Genomic DNA, 22,837 nt, shown 5'->3' with positions numbered 1-22,837 from the left:
AGTTTCTGAAGTTGGGAAATTTCATATACAGTTAAGTGATTTATTGAAGGTCACAGTGACAATTTGTAGAAAAATTGCTCCTAGAATATTGACTCTCTCATTTAAAGAGAAGACATTGTCTAGAAGACATTGCTACCTTTTCAGTAGTTTATCTCTTTCTAGAAAGTGTGGTCTTTTTCAAATGTGGTTATTTTGTTTTGAGATCTCTTACAAATACCTGCAAAACTGGTATATCTGGAGATTTAGAGACAAGTGGTGACAGGATGACCTGTTGCAGAGTATAGAATAGGGAGTGAAGGGGCCGAGGCCTAAAACTGGCCTGCCAGTATCCAGCTATGGGCCTGTCCTCTCGGTACCTTAGTTACCTAACTGTGAAATGAGCATTGGAATAGTTATTCTACTTATGTTCTGTTGACAAAAGAAAATTAATGGATATGAAGGCCATTTTAAGCATTACTATCTAGGGGAGAAGGCATCTCCATGTAGTATACTGTTTCCACAGATCAGGGTGGGACATGGCAATGAATGCAGACCTCGCAAGGGCACAAAGTACCGAGAGTGGGTCTGGTTTTGTAAAGATGGGCGGTTGGGTAGGTGGTGTAAGGAAACAGAGAAGTCCTAGAGCTGATCCCGGAGCACTGAGAAAATAGGCCCACAAAGCAGGCAGTTCCAAGGTGAGCAGTGAATTGAAGTGTTCGCATTGTATTTGCAAGGACTACCTGTGGGATGAGAAAGAGGATCCTGTTAAGGGCAATTTATGATTTTACTGATTTAAACTCTGCTAAAGTTGGGATTTGCAGCAGAGAATGGGGAGCCTGGTGAGTGAGGCAAGGAATTGATTAACTATTTGTCGCTGAATTAAAACCATTAAACTTCCCAGAGAACACAGTGGCCCAGGGTACTAGGAAAGAAGGAATTTCTTCATGGGCAGTTTTCAGAGAGACTTTAAACTTGAGGATATTGTATGCAAGCAAGATTGGCCAACCTGTTCATTTGTACAGAAAGGTAACATAAGTATAGGTTTCCCGACACTGACTTGTACGTTGGTAGCAATCATGCTGAGGTTTTATCAATTCTCATTAAAATTCAGAATAAAAACAAGGTAGTGACTTACTCTGAGAACTTCCTCCCTATTTTTCTTGTTACTTAAATAACCTTCCTTTTATGAAGTGATGATAGCAGATAGTGAAGTTTTAAAAAATGTCCTTACTTATTAGCAAAGTAAAAAGATAGCATTTATTGGTCATTCTTACTTACTTTTAAACTTTATTTTACTGCTTAAAGAAAATCAGACTTTAATTGGTGCTAACAGTTATTTGCAAGTAACCATTGTTATTTGGAAAAAGCATGAACTTTAAAAGCAGACATTTTAATGTTTGAATCCTTGCTCTGCCATTTATTCTTTGTTGTCTTGGAGCTTCGGCTAACTTCTCTATTCCTCAGTTTCCCTGTCTTTCAGTAGAGAACAGTACAACTATTTTGAATGTTTTGTTGGGGAGGATTAGACCTCACGTGTATCAAGCCCCTAAAGTAATGCCTGGTTCATAATAGGTCCTTACTGGATGACTGCAGTAGAAAAATTAGGTTTATCACAGTTATCCAGATTCCTTGGCCTCATTCCTAAACCTATCAAAGGAGATGAAATCCAAGCATATGTGTTTTTTAAATTGTGATAAAATACACAACATGAAATTTACCACCATCAGGGTTCATTAGTGTTAAGTACATTTACATTAATGCTCATCCAGTCTCCAGAAGTCTCTTCATCTCACTGGACTGAAACTCTGTGTCCATTGAACAACAACTCCTATTCCTGTCTGTCCCTCGGACCCTGGCAACCACTGTTCTACTTTCTATCTGTGAATTTGTCTCCATATGTACAATCTTCATATAAATAATATATAAATAATATTATCTTCATAAAATGTAATCACACAGTAATTTTTGTGTGACTGGTTTTTTTCACGTAGCATAATATGCTGAAAGTTCATCCATGTTGTAGCATGTGACAGGATTTATTTCCTTTTTAAGGCTGAGTAATATTTCATCATACGAATACATATTTTCTTCATCCATTCAATGGATATTTGGGTTGCAAGCATATGTATTTTTTGTTTGTTTGTTTTGTTTTGTTTTGCGGTACGCGGGCCTCTCACTGTTGTGGCCTCTCCCGTTGCGGAGCACAGGCTCCGGACGCGCAGACCCAGCAGCCATGGCTCACGGGCCCAGCCGCTCGGCGGCATGTAGGATCTTCCCGGACCGGGGCACGAACCCGTGTCCCCTGCATCGGCAGGCGGACTCTCAACCACTGCGCCACCAGGGAAGCCCAAGCATATGTATTTTTTTCCTGTTGCTCTTAACCCTCTGTATTGATTTCCTAGGGCTGCTATATCAAATTACCACAAACAGGTAACTTAAAACAACAGGTTCTGGAGGTTAGAAATCTCTCTCATAGTTCTGGAGGTTAGAAATCCAGATTAAGGTGTTGGCAGGGTCAGTCTCCTTCTGAGGGCTCTAAGGAAGAATCATTCCTTGTCTTTTCCTAGCTTCTAGTGGCTCCAGTCAGTGCTTGAAGTTCCATGACTTGTTAACTGTGTCACTCCATTCTCTGTCTCTTGTCAAGAGACCTTTCTCACTGTGTGTGTCTCTGAGTGTGTTATTCTCTCATAAGGACATCAGTCATTGGATTTAGAGCTCACCATAATCCAGTATGACCTCATCTCAACTTAACTGACTACACATGCATGTAAATAAACTAATGTTACATGAACTCTATATAAGAATTGAAAAAGAGGCAATGCTTACATGATTATTTTATAGAGCCAGTATAAAGTTGAAATCAAGATAAGGATATCATGGGGAAGAAAATTTAATAGCTATCTTTCTTGAAAATTGATGCAAAAATACTAAACAAACTATTAGCAAATGTAATTCAGGGATATCTAAAAAGGGTAATTTATCATGACCAAGATGGCTTTTGTTTAGAAGTGTAATGTAATTTCTTCAGTAAAGGAAAAAAATTGATGATCTCAACACATACAAAGAGAGAAAGCATTTAATAAAGTTCAGCATCAATCTGTGTGTAAAAATACTCTTAGCAGACCAAGAATAGAACTTCATTAATCCATTTTTATCACTTTTACTCAGCAGATTACTGACTCTCCTAACCAGGGTTATAAGAAAAAGCAATAAGGGCTTCCCTGGTGGTGCAGTGGTTGAGAGTCCGCCTGCCGATGCAGGGGATACAGGTTTGTGCCCCGGTCCGGGAAGATGCCACATGCCGCGGAGCGGCTGGGCCTGTGAGCCATGGCCGCTGAGCCTGCTAAAAAAAAAAAAAAAAAAAAAAAAAAAAAAGACAATAAAATGTAGAAGGACTAGAAAGGAAAAAAATAAAGATTATTCAGAGATAACATGATCTTATGTATAGCAAATCCAAAACAATCTACAAATAAAGTAATTAATGACTGAGTTTTGAAAGTTTGGTAAAATTCTATTTAGAAAAATCAGTGGTGTTTTTAATATAATAGCAACAGATAAACAGAAAGATTTTAAATTACTGTTTATAATATCAAAAAACATCAAATGTGTAGGAATAATAAAAATCAAAGATATGTAAAATCCCTTTACAGAAACTATAATAATATTAAGAGGAATTAAAGGAGACCTGAATAAATGAAGAGAGATAATATATTCATGGATTGGAGAGCTCAATATTACAAAGATTTCCATTTTTTCTAATTTTATGTGTAGACTTAGTGCAAACCCATAGTTCCACAGGCCTTTTTGTTTTAAATGGAAATTGTCAAGCCTGTTATAAAATTTATATGGATGTACCATGAACCCAAGAGTAGCCTATATCAAATTGATAAGAACAGAGGCAGAGGACTATCAAAACTTACTTTAAGGCTACAATAATTTACATAGGTGAATTAGTGTAAGGACAGAGAAATGGCACAGAATTGATGGTCCAGAAACAAAAACACATAAATGGAAACTTGACTTATTGCAGAGGTAACCCTTGAGATTGAGGAGAGAAAGATTATCATTTGCTTCTTTGTTTTCTCAAATAAATTGTGCTGGGTCAATCGGATATTCATACAGAAAAACACTCATCTTGGCTCTTGTCTCACATTATGCAGAAGCTAATTCCAGTTGGATTGTATATCTAAATGTGAAGGGTAAACCGATAGAGGTTCTGGAGGATAACTTCATGAAAGAAAGATATTTTCATGATTGAAAGACATCTTCATGAATGTGGGATGGGACAAAACATTTTTTTCAAACAGGATACTGAAAGTGCTAACCATGGAGAATAAGGTCAATAAAATGGCCTGCATTCAAATTAGGAACTTCTCTGCCTTAAAAGACTTCTTAAGAGTGGGAGAACATATTTGCAGTATATACAGTCATCATAGTGATTATACCCAGAATATATGAACAACTTGTACAAATATGTAAAGGACAAAAAAAAAAGAGAGAAAAATAGACAAGAGAGATGAATATGCACTTCACAAAAGAGTATATCCAAATGGGTAATTAACAAGCAATAAGGGATAACTCCTTAGCCATCATGGAAATGTAAATTAAAACAATAGTGCTCACTCAAAAGTACAGATAAAATGAAAGAGTATGATAATTCTAAATTTTGGCAGGATAGGGGAGCACTTATTTCTGGTCAGGGTATAAGTTGGTACAATCACTTTGGAAAATTGGCCGTATCTACAAATACTAAGCATACAAATACCATATGATCCAGCAGTTCTACTCTTAGCCAACAGAAGTTCATATACATACGTTCACTAAAAGCTGTGCGCTAGAATGTTCATGGTGGCATTATTTAAAATACCTAAAAAATGGAAATAATGCAAATGTATGTTAACAGAAGGATGGATACATAAACCAAAGTAAATTTCCACTCTGGAATACTCCACAGTGGTGAAAACGACACCTGCTACATACAACAACATGGATGAATTTTATAAATAAGATATTGACTAAAAGGAGCCAGACACAAAATAATACTTTATGGTTCTATTTATGTAAAATTCAAAAACAGGTAAAACTAAAGAATGGTGTTAGAAATTATGATAGTGTTAATATTTGGAAAGATGCAGTTGGGGAAGCCACAAAAGATTCAGAGGTTCTGCTAATATTTGGTTTTGTGGTCTAGGTGGTAGTTATAGAGGTTTGTTCACTTTGTGATATTTCATAAAGCTATGCCTACATAATGTGCACATTCCTCTGTGTGTTAAAGAATTTAATTTAAAATTATCATTTTTGTAGTTTCCCAACTAAAAAATGATAAGTTTATATTAAACTATGAATATAAATAACTGGCATTAATAGAAAAAGTGGTCATGTTAATTAGAAAGCTTAAAATTACATCTAGAATTTTTATAAGTAGTTTAAATTATAGTTATTATAAATATTATGTTAGATGTTTTTTTATTGAAGTATAGTTGACATGTAATATTATGTTTCAGGTGTACAACATAATGTTTTGACAATCAGATACATTACTAAATGATCATCACAATAGGTCTTGTTACCATCTCTCACCATGCAAAGTTATTACTCTATTATTGACTATATTTCCTATGGTATACATTGCATCCTTGTGACTTACTTATTTTGTAAGTGGAATTTTGTAATTCTTTATCCCTTTCACCTATTTCACCCAACCGCTCAATCCCACTCCCCTCTGGCAACCACCAGTTTGCTCTGTGAGTCTGTTTGTCTTTTGTTTGGCTTGTTCATTTGTTTTGTTTTTTAGATGCCACATATACATGAGATCATACAGTTTTTGTCTTTTTCTCTCTGACTTATTTCACTCAGCATAAACCCTCTGGGTCCATCCATGTTGTCACAAATGGCAAGATTTCACTCTTTTTTATGGTTGAGTAATGTTCCATTTTTTTAATCCACATTTTTTTAGTCCATTAATCTATTGATGACACTTAGGTTGCTTCCATATCTTGTGTGTTGTAAATAATGCTTCACTGAACATAGGGGCACATATATCTTTTTGAATTAGTATTTTTGTACTCTTTGGGTAAATACCCAGAAGTGGAATTGCTGGATTGTATGGTATTATTTTTAATTTTTTGAGAAACCTCCATAGTGTTTGCACAGTAGCTGTACCAGTTTACATTCACACCAACAGTGCATGAGGGTTCCCTTTTTTCCATATCCTTGCCAACACTTATTTGTTGTCTTTTTGATGATAGCCATTCTGATATTGGATGCTTCTTTAATAATGCACTGGACATGTTACTGTTTTGAAAGTTTTTGGTAATCAGTAATTTTTGGAGTAGAAACATACAAAGGTGCTCCATTTTAGCTAGATCTTTCAAGTAAAATATGACTTTAAGTGTTTTCAGTTAACATACAACTTCCAGCGTACATTCACTGTAAGCTATTGAAGTTACAGAATTATTGTTAAGTTACTGAAACCCTGTATTTTGAGAAGCTGTGCTTTTCAGATCCTTTGAGGATAATAAAGGCAATAAATACAATTTTACACTGTGTCTATATTCTAGTATTATAAGGTGAAGATATTATTTGAAATTGCTTAGGTAATGCTTTCTTAGATTATATAGACATTTGAATAGTGATAGGGGAAATTTCTTTACAGCTGCCTAATTTTGATTTTTGATATCTACTAAAAAGTGAAAAAAAAAATCACTATGAATGGAATGGAACTAACAACAACCAAAGTGCTATACCCCATATTTTCAGTTAATAATTTTGTATGAAATAGTTTATTTTCTCCCCTTTTCTTTGTTAGTACATTGATACAGAATTGACAGTATATATTAGAATAAAATTCTATTATAATCATACAAGTTAAAATTTTTTCATTAAAACATATTTTAATATGAAACAATGTTCATTTGCTTCTCTTTCTTGTTTAATATTAAAAATGTCTAAAATGGGTATCAGTATTCACCAACCATGTTTCCTGATATCGTCTTTAAGTTGATTCTGCTCTGCCTCTGTGTGTGTGTGTGTGTGTGTGTGTATCTGAGGCATGTACTGTTACTAACACCAATAGATTTCAGAAATAATATTTTGTGTTGTTTATAAACTTAACAGTCAAGAAAATGTTAATGAAATAATCTAACTTTTTAACTATGTACCTTTAATAATAGACACTGAATCATAAATGAAAGAGGAATTTCAGCTATTTGGGCCTGGACATATATGTTGGTGTACAAGATCTGCCTTGTTAATTCAGTCATTTACTTAGTGACACATCCAGCAACCTATTTATATCACTATGGACTTAATCTACTCATAGATGGTATTTCTACTCCCCACCTCATTGCTTACCTCTCTCTGCTTCAGTCACTCTGCTCCAGCCACCATTATGACCTAATTGCTGTTTTCACTAGCTACCAAGCACATTACTACCTCTGCACTTTCACTGATACCTCTGCCCAGATCTGTATTTCCCCGTATCCTCCATAGATTTCATTATATGTAGGTCTCCGTTTAAATAACACCCTGAGATGCATTCTCTGACTCTTCCCTCCATAATAATCCACATCATTCTCTGTTCTTATTCCCTTCCCCCTCCTTTATAGCATTTACACTACCTGATATTCTCTTACATTTACCTTTTATACATTTCTTAGTAAATACAAGATCCATGCGGGCAGAGACTCAATTGGTTTTATTTACTACTGTATTTCCAGCACATAGAAGCAAGATAGACCCATAGTAAGCACTCTGTAGATATTTGTAGTTTCAGCGAATGAAGGAAGGAAGGAAATATAATGAATAATAGTATCATTCTGCATAGCTCAGCCATTAGTTGACTCTGCAGAATTCATTTATTTATTCTCTAAACAAATACAGGGTTATTGTTAGTTCCAGCATGGCTCTCTTCCTAGGGATTGGGAGTAAATTTTAAGTAAGCCCTAATAATATAACAGATTTTTAATTTTGTTATTATCCTTTAAAGGAGGAGGTAAAGGGAAAGGGAGGAAAGCATACACGTGGTATTTAACTTTGTCTTTTAGGAAATAAATAATGACTAAAAATGATATTTGTTCCAAATGCATTGTCTTTGTTCTTGTCTGTAATAATTTTAAAATATTGTAGTAACTGCTCAAGTACCACTTAAAGTTGTAGAGTTATGTTGTTTGTATTTATTTTCCTATTTATATCTATTCCCAACTCACCCCACCACCACCTTTTTAAAGAATCCAACCCAGGTCGGAACAGCTCTTCAGGTTTTCCATAATCTTGGAACTTTGAAGGATACTATTACCAGTGTTGTGGATGGATATTGTGCTGCTATAGAAGAAAATATCCACAGTGCATTAGACATCAAAGTTTTGACTCAGCCTTCCCAGTCAGCTGTGAGAGGTATGGATGTGGTTTATCTTTAGCTTCTTTATTTATTTATAACTGAAAAGTCCTTTGAATAGTATGTGAAGCATTCAAGTTTCAAAGTAATCTAATGACTCATTTTTTAGTAGACAGAAAATGAGAGAAGAAATTATGTTTTAGAATTTATTTATAACTTTTTTTGTCTAATCAGTGAGTTGAACTGGCCAATTGGTATATTCAGAACTTCTAGATAAAATCTGTAAACTATGGCTTCATTTAGTTCAGAGGAAACAGATGCAAGAAAAAAAAAAGGAACATATTTTTCTTTCTGAAATCCTTATCCTCACATGTACTTCTTATTGAGACAGAAAATATTTTTTAAGGAAATACAGTCTCTACTTTATCTTTCTGGGCTTTTGTATAATTCTCATACTCAGGAGCAGTAATGGGTAAATGTGGAGACAGAAGTTGATAAAAGCTTTGGGAACATTACAACTATAGCACAATCTAAAGGAAACCAGAAACAGGTAGATTCAAGGTAGCAGTCCCAACCCTTTTCCTGCCAAAAGATACCCGATGATGACATTCACATACATAACACACTTCAGAGACACGAAAGACTACATGTTCTGTGTACCTCTCATTTTTCTAAGGAACACCAACTCTGCATTTCTCGCCTTAAAATCTTTCCTCTCTCCTGTTAATACGGATGGACTGTACTTACTCCTAGCAGAGACCAAGTACTCTGCTTTTGCATTAGATCCCATCATTCAAAGACGTTGCTTTCACAGATCCCCTCTCTCTACCACATCATCAGTTTTTCCTTTATTATGTCTCTTTCCCATCACATACAATCGTGCTATTGTATCTTCTTCTGCTTAAAGACAAACAAATCTATCTTGACTCAATTTCTTTCTTCAGTTTTACCACCTTATTTTATTTAGACTATAGAAAAATTACCCAAAGTGTTGTCTATACTGCTTGCCTCCAGTTTTTCTCTTCTTATTTTTCTATTGAACAAGATACTCTAATACCATTGAGTTGTCCTTAAGAATAAATAATACATGTAAAATTAATAACAGTTCTTGATATAGGGCTAATACTAAAAAATATTTGCAGTCATTATTATTTTTATGTTTGCTATATAAACATAACCTTAAATAACACAGAATATATGTCCCTCATAAATAATTTGCACTAGATAAAAACAGATAAAAGAATCTTAGATCTTAAAGGGATTTTTAAAGGTTAACCCTAGCCTCTGAATAGGTCTGTATTAAGACCATCCCAGAAGGAGAGCTTTGGAAAGAAATTGCCAGAGGAGATTTTACTCTCAGCTTTTCCCAGCAATTATTCTCAAAAAGTTTGATCTAATGTTTAAATTTCCAGAGGCAGTTTAATCTCATTCCCTCTTGTGTTGTCAAGAATAGGAAAAAAATGAAAGCAGTTATTCACATCCTGTCAGTGCTAATGTATGCTCCCTTTTTCTGAAAGAATAAAGAGTTTAAAAGCCTTATTATCATCTGTTGAGGAGTGGATACCATGATTTAATGTAGAAACCCTACTCTTTATTATTTTTTAAAAGAATAATCATTGCTATTTTTATTTTTTAAAATGTTACTTTGGCAGGATTAATGTTAATTGCCTGATCTTGTTGGTTATATTGAGATAATGTAGTAGAATGTCATTTTTGTTGGAAATACACATTAAAGCCTTCAGGGGTGATGGGGCCTCATGTCAGTAACTTATTCCCAAATGATTCAGGGAAAAATATTTTTTACTATACTTCAAAATTTTCTATACGTGTAAGATTGTTTCAAAACTTACAAAATAAATAACATTATTATACTTATACGGGAACGCGTTACCCAAAATGTATCTAAAAGTTTATAAATTACTAAGGAAAATATAAATAACTCAATTGAAAAATATAGATAAAGGATATGAATAGGCAGATCACAGAAGAACATATCCAGTAAATATGAAAAGATGTTCAGCCTCTTTTTAGAGGATATGAACTAGTTATTAGGGAAAAACAAATGATGCAAGATCCTATTTATCAGTCGTGAGATTGGCAAAATCTAAATCTAAAACAGAACTAAATGTTGGATGAGGGCAGAAACTCTTATACTCTGACTGTAGGAGAATAAAATGTTTCAAACACTTTATTCAGTGTTATCAAACTGCTCACTGAGATTAAAAATGGGTATACCTTATAATCTTATAATTTCTCTTTTAAGAGTAAACCCTAGAGAAACTCTGGCACATATGTATAAGAATTTTTATTACTATTATATAATAGCTAAACACTGAAAACAGTCTTTCCTTCATTGGAAAAATGGATAAACTTGCTTATTTGTTAAGTAGACTACTATACAATATTTAAATTTATAAATTTTATCAGTATAGATAATTCTCAGCTCCCTTACATGAAAAAGCAAGTTGCAAAAAGATACAGTATGATATTGTATTTAAAGCCTGAGAACATGACAGATGGTGCTATGTATTGCTTTACATACATGCAGATGTAATGAATGTATAAATATATGCCTTCTAATAATAATCATTAATTTCAAAATAACATGAGCTCTGGGGAGAGAGCAAGGAAAATGAAACCAGGAACGAAGAGGTATATTTAGGGACCTTCACTTTATTCATTCATCCTTTTAAAAAAATTTTTTTTAAGACTGTTTTTTAGAGTATTTTTATGTTCACAGCACAATTAAGAGGAAGGTACTGAGATTTCCAATATACCCTCACCCCCACGCGTGCACAGCCTCTCTCATGATCAGCATCCCCCAGCAGAGTAATACATTTGTTACAGTTGGTGAACCTGCACTGACATGTCATAACCACCCAAAGTCCATAGCTTACAGTAGGGTTACTCTTAGGTTTCTGCATCTATGAGTTTGGACGAATTTATAATGAATGACGTATTTCCATCATTATAATATCAAACAAAATTTTCATGGCCCTAAAAATCCTCTATGCTTCGCTTATTCATCTCCACACTCCCAGCCCTGTCAACCACTGATCTTTTTATTGTCTCCATAGTTTTACCTTTTTCAGAATGTTATATAGTTGGAATTCTACATCATGTAGCCTTTGCAGATTGGCTTCTTTCACTTAGTAATAAGCATTTAAGTTTCCTCCATTTCTTTTTTTTTTTTTTTTTTTTTTTTTTTTTTTCATACGGGGGCCTCTCACTGTTGTGGCCTCTCCCATTGCGGAGCACTAAACATTTAATTTTCCTCCTTTTTTTTTTTTTTTTTTTTTTTTTTTTTTTTTTGCGATACGCGGGCCTCTCACTGCTGTGGCCTCTCCCATTGTGGAGCACAGGCTCCGGACGCGCAGGCTCAGCGGCCATGGCTCACGGGCCTAGCCGCTCCGCGGCATGTGGGATCTTCCCGGACCGGGGCACAAACCCGTGTCCCCTGCATCAGCAGGTGGCCTCCCAGCCACTGCGCCACCAGGGAAGCCCTCCTCCATTTCTTTTCATGGCTTGATAGCTCTTTTTTTTTTTCAGTATTGAATAATATTCCATTGTATGGATGTACTACAGTTCATTTATCCATCCACCTAGTGAAACATCCTGGTTGCTTTTAAGTTTAGGCAATTATGAACAAAAGCTGCTGTAAACATCTTCGTGCAGGTTTTTGTGTGGACATAAGTTTTCAGCTCCTTGGGGTAAATACCAAAGAGCCCAATTGCTGCATTGTACGGTAAGAGTATGCTTAGTATTGAGAGAAACCACCAAACTGTCTTCCAAACTAGCTTGACCATTTTGTGTTCATGCCGTCAGTGAATGAGGGTTTCTGTTGCTCCCTATCCTCACCAGCATTTGGTGTTATCACTGTTCCAGATTTTGGCCATCTAATAGATATGTTATGGTATCTCAGTGTTGTTTTAATTTTCATTGCCCTGATGCTGTATGATATGGATCATCTTCTCGTATGCTTATTTGCCATCTGTACATCTTCTTTGGTGAGGGAGGTGTCTGTTAAGGTATTTGGCCCATTTTTTAATTAGGAGTGTTTCTTACTGTTGTAAGAATTTTTATTTTGGGTAGCAGTTTTTTCAGATGTGTCTTTTGCAAATATCTTTTTTTCCAACTCTAAGGATTGTCTTCTAATTCTCTTATTTGTCTCTTCCAGAATAGAAGTTTTGAATTTTAATGAGGTCCAGCTTATCAATTATTTCTTTCATAGAACATGTCTTTGGTATCGTATCTAAAAAGTCATTGCCATACCCAAAGTCATCTGGGTCTTGTCCTTCGTTATCTCCTATGAGCGTTACAGTTCTGCACTTTACTTTTAGGTCTGTGATCCATTTCGAGTTAATTTGGTGAAATATGTGAGGTCTATGTCTAGATTCATTGTTTTGCATGTGGTTACTGAGTTATTCCAACATGATTTGCTGAAGATTCTACCTTTGCCGAATTTATTGCCTTTGCTCCTTTTTCAAAGATAATTTGACTATATTTATGTGGGTGTATTTCTGAGCTCCCTATTCTGTTCCATTTATCTATTTGTCTTTTTTGCTAATACCACATTGTCTTGATTACTGTAGCTTTATAGAATGTCTTGAAGTTGGCTAGTCAGTCTTCCAACTTTATTCTTTTTTGTCAATATTGTGTTGGCTCTTCTGGTTCTTTTGCCTCTCGATATAAACTTTAGAATCCGTTTGTTGATATCCAAAAAATAACTTTATAGAATTTGGATTTGGATTGCCTTGAATCTATAGATCAAATTGGGAAGAACTGACATCTTGACAATATTGATTGTTCCATCGATGAACATGGACTATTTCTCTATATACTTAGTTTCTCTTCGATTTTGTTCATCAGAGTTCTGTAACTTTCCTCGTAAAGATTTTGTACCTATTTTGTTAGATTTATTTATACCTAAGTATTTCATTTGGCCGGGGGGTAACACACATGATATTTTGTTATCAAATTCAAATTCCACTTGTTCATTGTTGGTATATAGGAAAGCAGTTGACTTACGTTCATTAACCTGGTATCTTACAACTTTGCTATAATCAATGATTAATTCCAGGACTTTTTTGATTGGTTCTTTCAGATTTTCTACACAGATGATTGTACCATCTGCAAACAAAGACAGTTTTATGTCTTACTTCCCAGTATACACCTTTCTTTCCTTATCTTGCCTTACTACATTAGCAAGGACTTCCAGTATAATGTTGAAAAGTGGTGGTGAAAGGGGACATTCTTGCCTTGTACCTGATCTTAATGGGGACATTTCTCATCATTAAGTATGATGTTAGCTGCAGGCTTCTTATAGTCTTTATTAAATTGAGAAAATTCCCTTTATACTTAGTTTATTGAGAGTTTTTACCATTAATGGCTGTTGGATTTTGTTTACTATGATCAAATGTATTAATGTGATTCTTCTTTTTTTAGTCTGCTGATGTGATGGATTATGTAAACTGTTTTTTTTTTTAATTTATTTAATTTTATTTTTGGCTGTGTTGGGTCCTCGTTGCTGCACGCGGGCTTTCTCTAGTTGCGGTGAGCAGGGGCTACTCTTTGTTGTGGTGTGCGGGCTTCTCATTGCGGTGGCTTCTCTTTGTTTTGGAGCACGGGCTCTAGGTGCGTGGGCTTCAGTAGTCATGGCATGAGGGCTCAGTAGTTGTGGTTCGCGGGCTCTAGAGCACAGGCTCAGTAGTTGTGGCGCACATGCTTAGTTGCTCCGCGGCATGTGAGATCTTCCTGGACCAGGGCTCGAACCCGTGTCCCCTGCATTGGCAGGCTGATTCTTAACTACTGCACCACCAGGGAAGCCCTGTAAACTGGTTTTTGAATGTTGAACCAGGCTTACATACCTGGGATAAATCCCATTTGATTATGGCATAAAATTTTTTATACATTTTTAGATTTTATTTGCTAATATTTTGTTGAGGCTTTTTACATCTATGTTCATGAGGTAGTGGTCTCTAGTTTTATTTGCTTGTAATATCTTTATTATCTAGAATAACAATTCACCATCTTGTTATTTCTGTCGACTTTCGGAATGCTTCTTTCCTCAAACTTTGAACGCTTTTTTTGCTCTCTGGCCCAGTATGCACCAGGTTCACCTTCTATTTTTACCGCTCCAGGTACGGAATCACTTTTTTCTTCAGTAAGCCTTGGCTTCTTTTATTGGCGAATGGTGCATAGAGATTGAAATTTGGATATTAGGCATGCTCATTTCTATTAAGGAGTTGTCATCTCTCTGTCCTTTAGTGAACAGAATTGACACATACCTCCAATTCCCATTACTCATTTGTATCTTCGTTCTGTTTATAGTGAGAACCTTCATTTGCACCATTCTAAAATAGACTTAGTTTCAATATTACTATCAAGCAACACATCTATTAAGTAAAATACAATATTTCTTTGTGATTCTTTTTGCCCCTAAAATATATCTTACTAAAGTCAGGATGCTGTAATTAAAAATTACTTGAATTAATTATTTTCCTGTGTGTGGTGGTTGTATTATTAATTTGAAGTACCATTAGTTTTATGTGTTACTGTATTTGTTTGTATTTAGTTTTAGAGTTTGCTTTTTTCATTCTTTTAAAATTTAAATTTATTTTGAAACATCAGCATATAAGACGTTTGTATGGTTCACAGAGACTCACCGCTTTTATTCCTGTTCCTTTCACCTGCTACTACCTCCCACCTCTTCAACTCCTCCTTCTAGGAAACCTTTCTTATTAATTCCTGTTTTCTGTATTATCCTTCCTGGGCGTGTGTGTGTGTGTGTGTGTGTGTGTGTGTGTGTGTGTGTGTGTGTGTGTGTGTGTGGTCGTATTTTCCTTTCTTAAACACAAAAGGTTAAGATTCTTTTTTATGTCACTTATGAGAAATTATAATTTCTTCAAAAAGGAACTTCTCATCTTTTAGCCTGTATGTGCTTTTCATAATAACGTATCAGTACATTTTGTTATATTTGGAAATTTTTATTTTTCATGTTTTTCTCTTGCTCATACCAGGGGCACCTGGACGATCTACCATGCCAGCCCCAGGAAACTCTGCAGCGTTTCGTGCTTCCCTTTGGACCAATATGGAGAAACTTGTGGATCATATTTTTACTGTTTGTGGCCAGGTAAATATTTGAGAGAGTGAAAATAACATTAATTATGGGTTAATTCCTGGTTATTCTAAATTGTGTGACCTTGGGCAGGTTTCTTAAAATCTCTGAGAGTTCAAAATATCTACATTAGCTAATTATAATATATGTAAGGGCTCTAGCAAAATGTCTTTTCCCTTCCCTTAATGTTTCTAATGCCTATGCTTAATACTTGTTTCATTTGAAAATACTCAGTTATATACATTCTCCCTCTCTTCCCCCTTTTTAGGTACAACATCTGCAAAAAATATTAGCCAAGAAGAGAGACCCTGTCTCTCACATTTGTTTCATTGAAGAAATAGTTAAGGTATGTTTAAATGAAAGTATTTTTATCTCTTTATAAAAGAATGCAGGAAGATAATGAGCCAGGATTATTTGTGTTCCTGTCTGACAGAGAGGCTACATGTCAGATAGCTAAGGGGAAGTATATTTCTTGACAACCACAAATTTTCTTTGCATGTTTGTTTATTGAGTAGATGCTAGCTAATACTATTTATAGAATAATTCTCAAATGCATATAGTAATTTCCCATTTTTTAATAATACAAATGATTTATTGTAAAAGTTTTTTAAAGTCCCGATAGAGAATAAGATAAAAATTTTTGGTATGTAAGAGATTTAATTAGTGGTTGTTATAATGCCTTATAAAGTCTTCTCTGAAGATGGTACAATCCATTCAGTTGTTAATTTTTCCTATAAAGCACTTTATTATTTTTTCATATTCTAAAGTCTCCCTTCTGTCATCTACCAATCTACTGACCTCGTGGGCCACAAGAATTCCTTCCATGCATAGAAATCCCTGACTCTACATTTTATTCATTCATTTTGATATGTTTTTGATAGTGATGAATGGACTAACTAGATATTCTGTTCATTAAATCTTAACACCTAGTGCTCCAAAGAAAAAGATTCTCTAAGTTTCTATCATCGTGGTGTAGGTAGTTTACTTTGTAGTTCAGAATTTTAAATATTTTATTTCCTGTGTTGGGGATCTCCAAAACCACCCCCAAACTTGGTGATTTGCTAGGAGGATTCATAGCACTCAGTACATAGTCCTGCTTGTGGCTGTGATATGTTATAGTAACAGTATATAAACCAAGTCAGACAGAGAAAGACAAATACTGTGGAATCTAAAAAACAAATGAACAAACGTAACAAAATAGAAATTAAGTTACAGAAACAGAGAACAAGCAGGTGGTTGCCAGAGGGCAGCCGGGAAGGGGAAATCGGATGAAGGCAGTCAGAAGGTGCAAACTTCCAGTTACAAGATAAATAAATACTAGGAATGTAATGTGTAGCGTGATGAATATAATTAAGACTGCTGTATGTTATATATGAAAGTTGTGATATTGCTGCATTGGGCAGAGTTTCTACATAAAAACTTACATATCAGTTCTTGTCAACAGTTATTATACTGGATGAACACTGGGCGAGGTTTTAAATGCATGTGAATTATTTCTAACTAAAAAGGATTATGAGGAATAGGGATATATGCTTTCATTGTATTCGTCCTTTTCATTTACTTAAAAATATTTCTTATTTGATGAAAGCCAGAGAAGATTGCTCTTCCAAATATTCTTCTTACGTTTTTTAAGACAGTAGTTGTACACAATACACACATACATATTTACATTTATTATAAATTTTAATGTAACTTTACAGTTTAGTTGTTGTTTTTTCTTATAAGGTGATATTTATGAATAAAAATTTAGTCCCTCTTGGGATTCAGTATACTCATCTATATTCAGAATAGATCAGTCTTTTTTGGAAAGTCCAGAATAACTTGTGACCCTGCAATTTTGGGAACTCTAGGACAAAAGAGAAGTAAAAATACTCTAAGGAAAATATGTCATAAATTGCAAAGATAGCACATAAAATTTACTATATTTGCTATAATTTCTTTAGTGTTTCCTTCGTTAAAAAGCTGTAAACAGATATTTTTGCTAATTATATAACCTTCGTTAAAAAGCTGTAAACAGATATTTTTGCTAATTATATAACTACAATGTAAGAGTATTATTTAGTTAAAATAATTATCAGTGGCAGTAGAACCTTTATAAAAAGTATAGGATTTTTACAATGATTTGAGGCCCAAATAATAATCCTTAAAATCTTCATAAAATTTTAAACTTGAGTAGGTGATGGTATATATCTTGGGTCATTGAAGAGCAGTTTCTGAACCAAGATCTCTAAATCATTTTGTAATCTGTTTTTGAGGAAAATGTTATAAACAGAATGTTCTTACACTACTAGGTTTTTTTTGCAGCTTCAAGAGTTTTAAGGATATATTCTGGTATTGAAAGTTCTTTTTAATTTAGTGGTTTAGCCTCTGAATATATTTTTTAAAAATGAAAACAATGTAAATAATTCAGGATGAAATGATTTAGAATTTATGTCATATGCTTTCTACAACATCTATGTAGAAATTAATGCTTTTTTCCTAGGAAGATAATTTCTAGCAAGTAATTTTTTTTTAGATTGCAATCTACCAGAACAGATTTTTAAAATTTATGTATTAAATTTTTTTTGTTGTTTTTTGTTTTTTGCGGTATGCGGGCCTCTCAGTGTTGTGGCCTCTCCCGTTGCGGAGCACAGGCTCCGGACATGCAGGCTCAGCGGCCATGGCTCACGGGCCCAGCCGCTCCGTGGCATGTGGGATCTTCCTGGACCGGGGCACGAACCCATATCCCCTGCATCGGCAGGCGGACTCTCAACCACTGTGCCACCAGGGAAGCCCCTGTATTAAATTTTTATAAGTTGTAGTCCACATTTTGAAATTCACTGAAAGCTAAATTAATAGATATTTTTTCTTTGGTTTATAATTTAAATATAAATGAAATTACGCTATTAATTTCATGTCAAGTAGGAAAATTAAGAATTAATTTTCCAGGTTTCTTTGTTTTAAGCCACTTGATTCTAATGCTTCTGTAATTAACTATAAAGTGTGATGGAATTTCCGTGTTTGACTTCTTGCCAACTTGTTTCTTTTCTACAAAAAACAAAACAAAACAAAACTGTACTTTACATTTTCCTTTGTTAAGTAATTTTTGTAATTTATTATTCTTTTGCTGTAGTTCAATACCTGTAGATTTCTTTCAAAAGTAATGATTTTTAATTTTTAGAACAGCTTTAGGTGTACAAAAAAATTGAGCAGAAAATACATCTGATACTTTCTAGGTTATCATAACATCTCTTGTGCATTATACAAAACTTATAAATGTACTACATAGTGAGCTAATCCTAATGTAAACTATGGACTTTAATTATTAATAATATATCATTCATGGTTCATCAGTTGTAACAAATGTACTATACCAATGCAAGATGCATAATGCATTATGCAAATACATAATTTCCTGCGTCCACCATTTATAGTATCATGCAAAAGAGGTTCAGTAGTTTTACTTCCTTAAAAATCTTCTATGCTCCACCAGTTCACCCTTCTCCCACTTATCTCCTTAACCCCTGGCAACCACTGATCTTTTTACTGTCTTTAGAGTTTTGTCTTTTTCAGAATATCATGGAATTGGGATCATACAGTAGGTTGCCTTTTCATACTGGTTTCTCTCACTTAGTAATATGCATTTAAGGTTTCTTCGTGTCTTCATTGCTTCATTGCTCGTTTTTTTAATCACTGACTGATATTTTACTCTGTGGATATACCTAGTTTGTTTACCCATTCACCTATTGAAGGACGTGTTGTTGCTTCCATTTTTTGGCAATTATTATTTAAATTGTTATAAACATTCATGCACAGATTTTTGTGTGGATATAAATTTTCAGCTCATTTGAGTAAATACCAAGGCACGTGATTGCTGTATCTTATAGTTAGACTATGTTTAGCTTTGTAAGAAACCGCCAAATTGTCTTCCAGTGTGGCTGTATTATTTTGCATTCTCATTAGAAAGAAACAAAGTTCCTGTTGTTCCATATCCTTGTCAGCATTTGATATTGTCAATGTTTTGGATTTTAGCTATTCTAATAGGTATGTAGTGGTATCTCATTGATTTAATTTTTTTTTTTTTTTTAGCGGTACGCGGGCCTCTCACTGTTGTGGCCTCTCCCGTTGCGGAGCACAGGCTCCGGACGCGCAGGCTCAGCGGCCATGGCTCACGGGCCCAGCCGCTCCGCGGCATGTGGGATCTTCCCAGACCGGGGCACGAACCCGTGTCCCCTGCATTGGCAGGCGGACTCTCAACCACTGCGCCACCAGGGAAGCCCTCATTGATTTAATTTATATTTCCTTATGGATTTTTTAAAAAAAAATTTATGGGAGAAACTTGATTAGTTAAGTTCCTAAGACTTTATCTGTAGGCAAATGAACTGCCTTGCCATGCTCATTATTTAAAATTTATCTGTTACAGTCAATCCAAGTGCTTAAAATATCTTAAAATATTCTAAGGTAATTTTTATAGGATTAAGTATATTTTTTTTTAGCATTTGGACAGCCAAATAGTTTCAAGGTTACATTTCTGAATACCTCTTCAAATAGTGTTAAAGGCAGGACAGTACAGTGATTAAGAGCTGGGTCCTTGGGCCCTGGTATCAGACAGAGCTAAGATTTCCTACCTTGATTATGCAACCTTGGATAGGTCCTATAATCTTTAAGACCATCACATATCAAATGGAGGTGGTAATACTACCTGTAAGCTGAGGTTTTCTGAAGGAAAATTAGATAATGTAGACTTAATTCAGAGATGGGCTCATTAATTTTCTATCATGATTATTATTTCAGTCTTTTTTTAAACTTTGAAACTTTTATTTAGGGATCATAAAGTTACTATGTGCATGGTAATAAAAAACCTTACTGTGTGAGAAGGTCAGTTTTGTTTTAAACAGTTCTAATAACATGATATGCATGTATATTCATGCTGAGAATTAGAAATTTAAGAAATCTTGTTTCCTTAAATAAGACAGTATCAAGGATTTACTATGAATGTGTCATGATTATATGTCTCACTTTACTAAAGAATCATGGGTTTATGATCTAACATTTGGTAATTCTGTAGTCATAAAAACAGCGAGGATGGTTTTCCTTCATTCTGTTCTGTGAGGTCTTGTGAGAATTGTTAAATCATTTATATTCTTTTAGTAGGCAAAAAAATGGGTTTACTTTAAAAACGTTTAGTTTTGAGGTTAATATTGCCAAATCTGCCTTGCTGTTCGTTAAGATATCTGATTTCAGATGATAGAGAGAACTGTACATATTAGTATTCAGAGTCTAATCTTAGGTATGTACAAGAGGAGAAAAAAAACCTACATGATGATAGTTTCTGGAATGCTTTATTAGTTCAGGAGGTTTTGTAGTAGATGTTTATCATGTTATAAAGAATACATCATAGTGTAAAGAGGGCATAAATGCACTGAGTATAAAATAAAACTGGGCCAATTATATCAAGTATAATAAATCTTAAGAATACAGTGTTAATGTAAAGCCTTCTGAAAACTTTTCCTTAATTAAGATAACTAATGCTGCTTCTGCTTAATTTAATAAATGTTCTGGCTAACTTGTAATTAGCCTGTTATTTTCAGTTCATACTATAAAGTTGCAGACACCTTTATACCTATCATATTAATTCTTTATGGCATTTAAGTGTGGGATATACTTTTTTCCCCTTTTTATATTGTATTTCCAAAGGTTACTTGAATGGATAAATCTTCTCATTTTAAATTAGATTTCTAGACTGTTTATTAGACATGAGAAATTCAATTTTGGCATCTTTTAAAACCTGTTAAAAGTTCTAGTATCACTATATAATCATCAATACTATATGTAACACTTTGAAAGTGAGTGTAGCAAATTATTGAGAAGTTATTCAGGATCCATACGGTGGAAAACGGGTTGTAGATTCTCATCTGCAGAATTAAGCCAGTTTAGCTATATGTGCGAGTGTAGATATGATGCTTTCATTTTCTAAGCCAGCATTTTTTATCATTGAACAGAATCTTTTAATCATGTGTGTAGGATGCATTAGGCTATATTTGGAATGTGTTCAGCATTTTGTGCAGCTATAGTACTAACGAGGATTTTAACTATGAAAAAGAATGTTTTCTTTTGCCCTTTTAGATGTATCAGATGATTTAATTATAGCATTTAAGACTCAGAAAAAATTGTAGGGCACCCAAATTAGGAATCTTTTTAATATTATGAGAAAAATGTTGAACTCATTTATCAGTGGCATCGCAATTTGATTAAAAAATCAAGTGGCAGTTAGCCAGTTACATGTCTAAGTCAGGTATTGTCAATAAATTCTCTTACCTATAAAGGTTAGATTTTTGCTTTACTAGCATGGGGACCAGTTATTTTTAAAGGCCCTCTCCCTGCAGTAAAACACATTTTAGATAAGTTAGAAAAGCATAATTTTTTTTGGCTGCTCTGGGTCTTTGTTGCTGCGCGCGGGCTTTTTCTAGTTGCAGCGAGCAGGAGCTACTCTTTGTTGCGGTGTGTAGGCTTGTCGTTGTGGTGGCTTCTCGTTGCGGAGCACGGGCTTTAGTAGTTGTGGCACGTGGGCTCAGTAGGTGTGGCTTGTGGGGTCTAGAGCTCAGGCTCAGTAGCTGTGGCACACGGGCTTTGTTGCTCTGTGGCATGTGGGATCTTCCTGGACCAGGGCTCAAACCCATGTCCCCTGCATTGGCAGGCAGATTCTTAACCACTGCGCCACCAGGGAAGCCCCAAGAAAAGCATAATTTGTAATGCACTGTTGGCCCTGCAGAAAGTAAGAGAATCTCTGAGGGGCATATGTATATACGGATATACATAAGCAGATAAAGTAGTTGAAACTGTAGTGGAGATTTGTGAGCTCTAAGTCATTGCAAAAGCTGGAGTTGCCCTGCAGTCAAATGTCCATGTCAATGATGGGATCAGTTCACTAGGCTCTAGCAAGGTGGAGCAATGAACCTGATAGTCTTGCATTAAGCTGAGACCTGTGACTGCGGCAGACATGGTCCTTGGTTGGTAATAGTACCTACTCTCACAAACAAATGCAGATCCCCTGAAGAAGAAAGCATTTCTAGTTTTAGCTATTAGGATTCTCCACATGTTAAGGTCAGCCAACTATGAGCTCACAGTTAAAAATCACCAGTCCTATAAATAAACTAGAAGCATGATTGAGAGTCAGCAGGAAAAATAAACACAATTCAAGACAGGTTTTAGACTCCGAAAGAACTTCTGAAGGACACTATGGACTTCAGATGTTAGAATTAACTGACAAAGAATCTAGAATACCTGTATATGTTTTCAAAATAAAGAATGGAATAAAAAATGAGAAATAAGTGACTTAAGAAATGATCAGGTAGGTTTAAAGAAGAACCAAATAGAACATTTAGAAATTAAAAATTAAATCATTGAAATAAAAAAATCAGCAGATA

General features: G+C 34.7%; 1 protein-coding gene across 1 annotated transcript in view; it reads left to right on the top strand.

Moving 5' to 3' along the window:
* COG5 (component of oligomeric golgi complex 5) overlaps window positions 1-22,837 on the top strand; it is a 269,636-nt gene that overhangs the window by 135,435 nt on the left and 111,364 nt on the right. The window contains exons 8-10 of the mRNA XM_024761085.1: window positions 8,208-8,373; window positions 15,334-15,446; window positions 15,700-15,777. Of these exons, the coding sequence (XP_024616853.1) occupies window positions 8,208-8,373; window positions 15,334-15,446; window positions 15,700-15,777 (357 nt within the window). The remainder of the gene's footprint in view (window positions 1-8,207; window positions 8,374-15,333; window positions 15,447-15,699; window positions 15,778-22,837) is intronic.

This window comes from Neophocaena asiaeorientalis, unplaced genomic scaffold (assembly GCF_003031525.2).
Source record: "Neophocaena asiaeorientalis asiaeorientalis breed wild unplaced genomic scaffold, Neophocaena_asiaeorientalis_V1.1 scaffold508, whole genome shotgun sequence".
In the NCBI taxonomy this organism is placed as follows: domain Eukaryota; kingdom Metazoa; phylum Chordata; class Mammalia; order Artiodactyla; family Phocoenidae; genus Neophocaena; species Neophocaena asiaeorientalis.
Note: the sequence above shows the minus strand (reverse complement) of the source record. Positions and strands in the feature narration are given on the sequence as shown.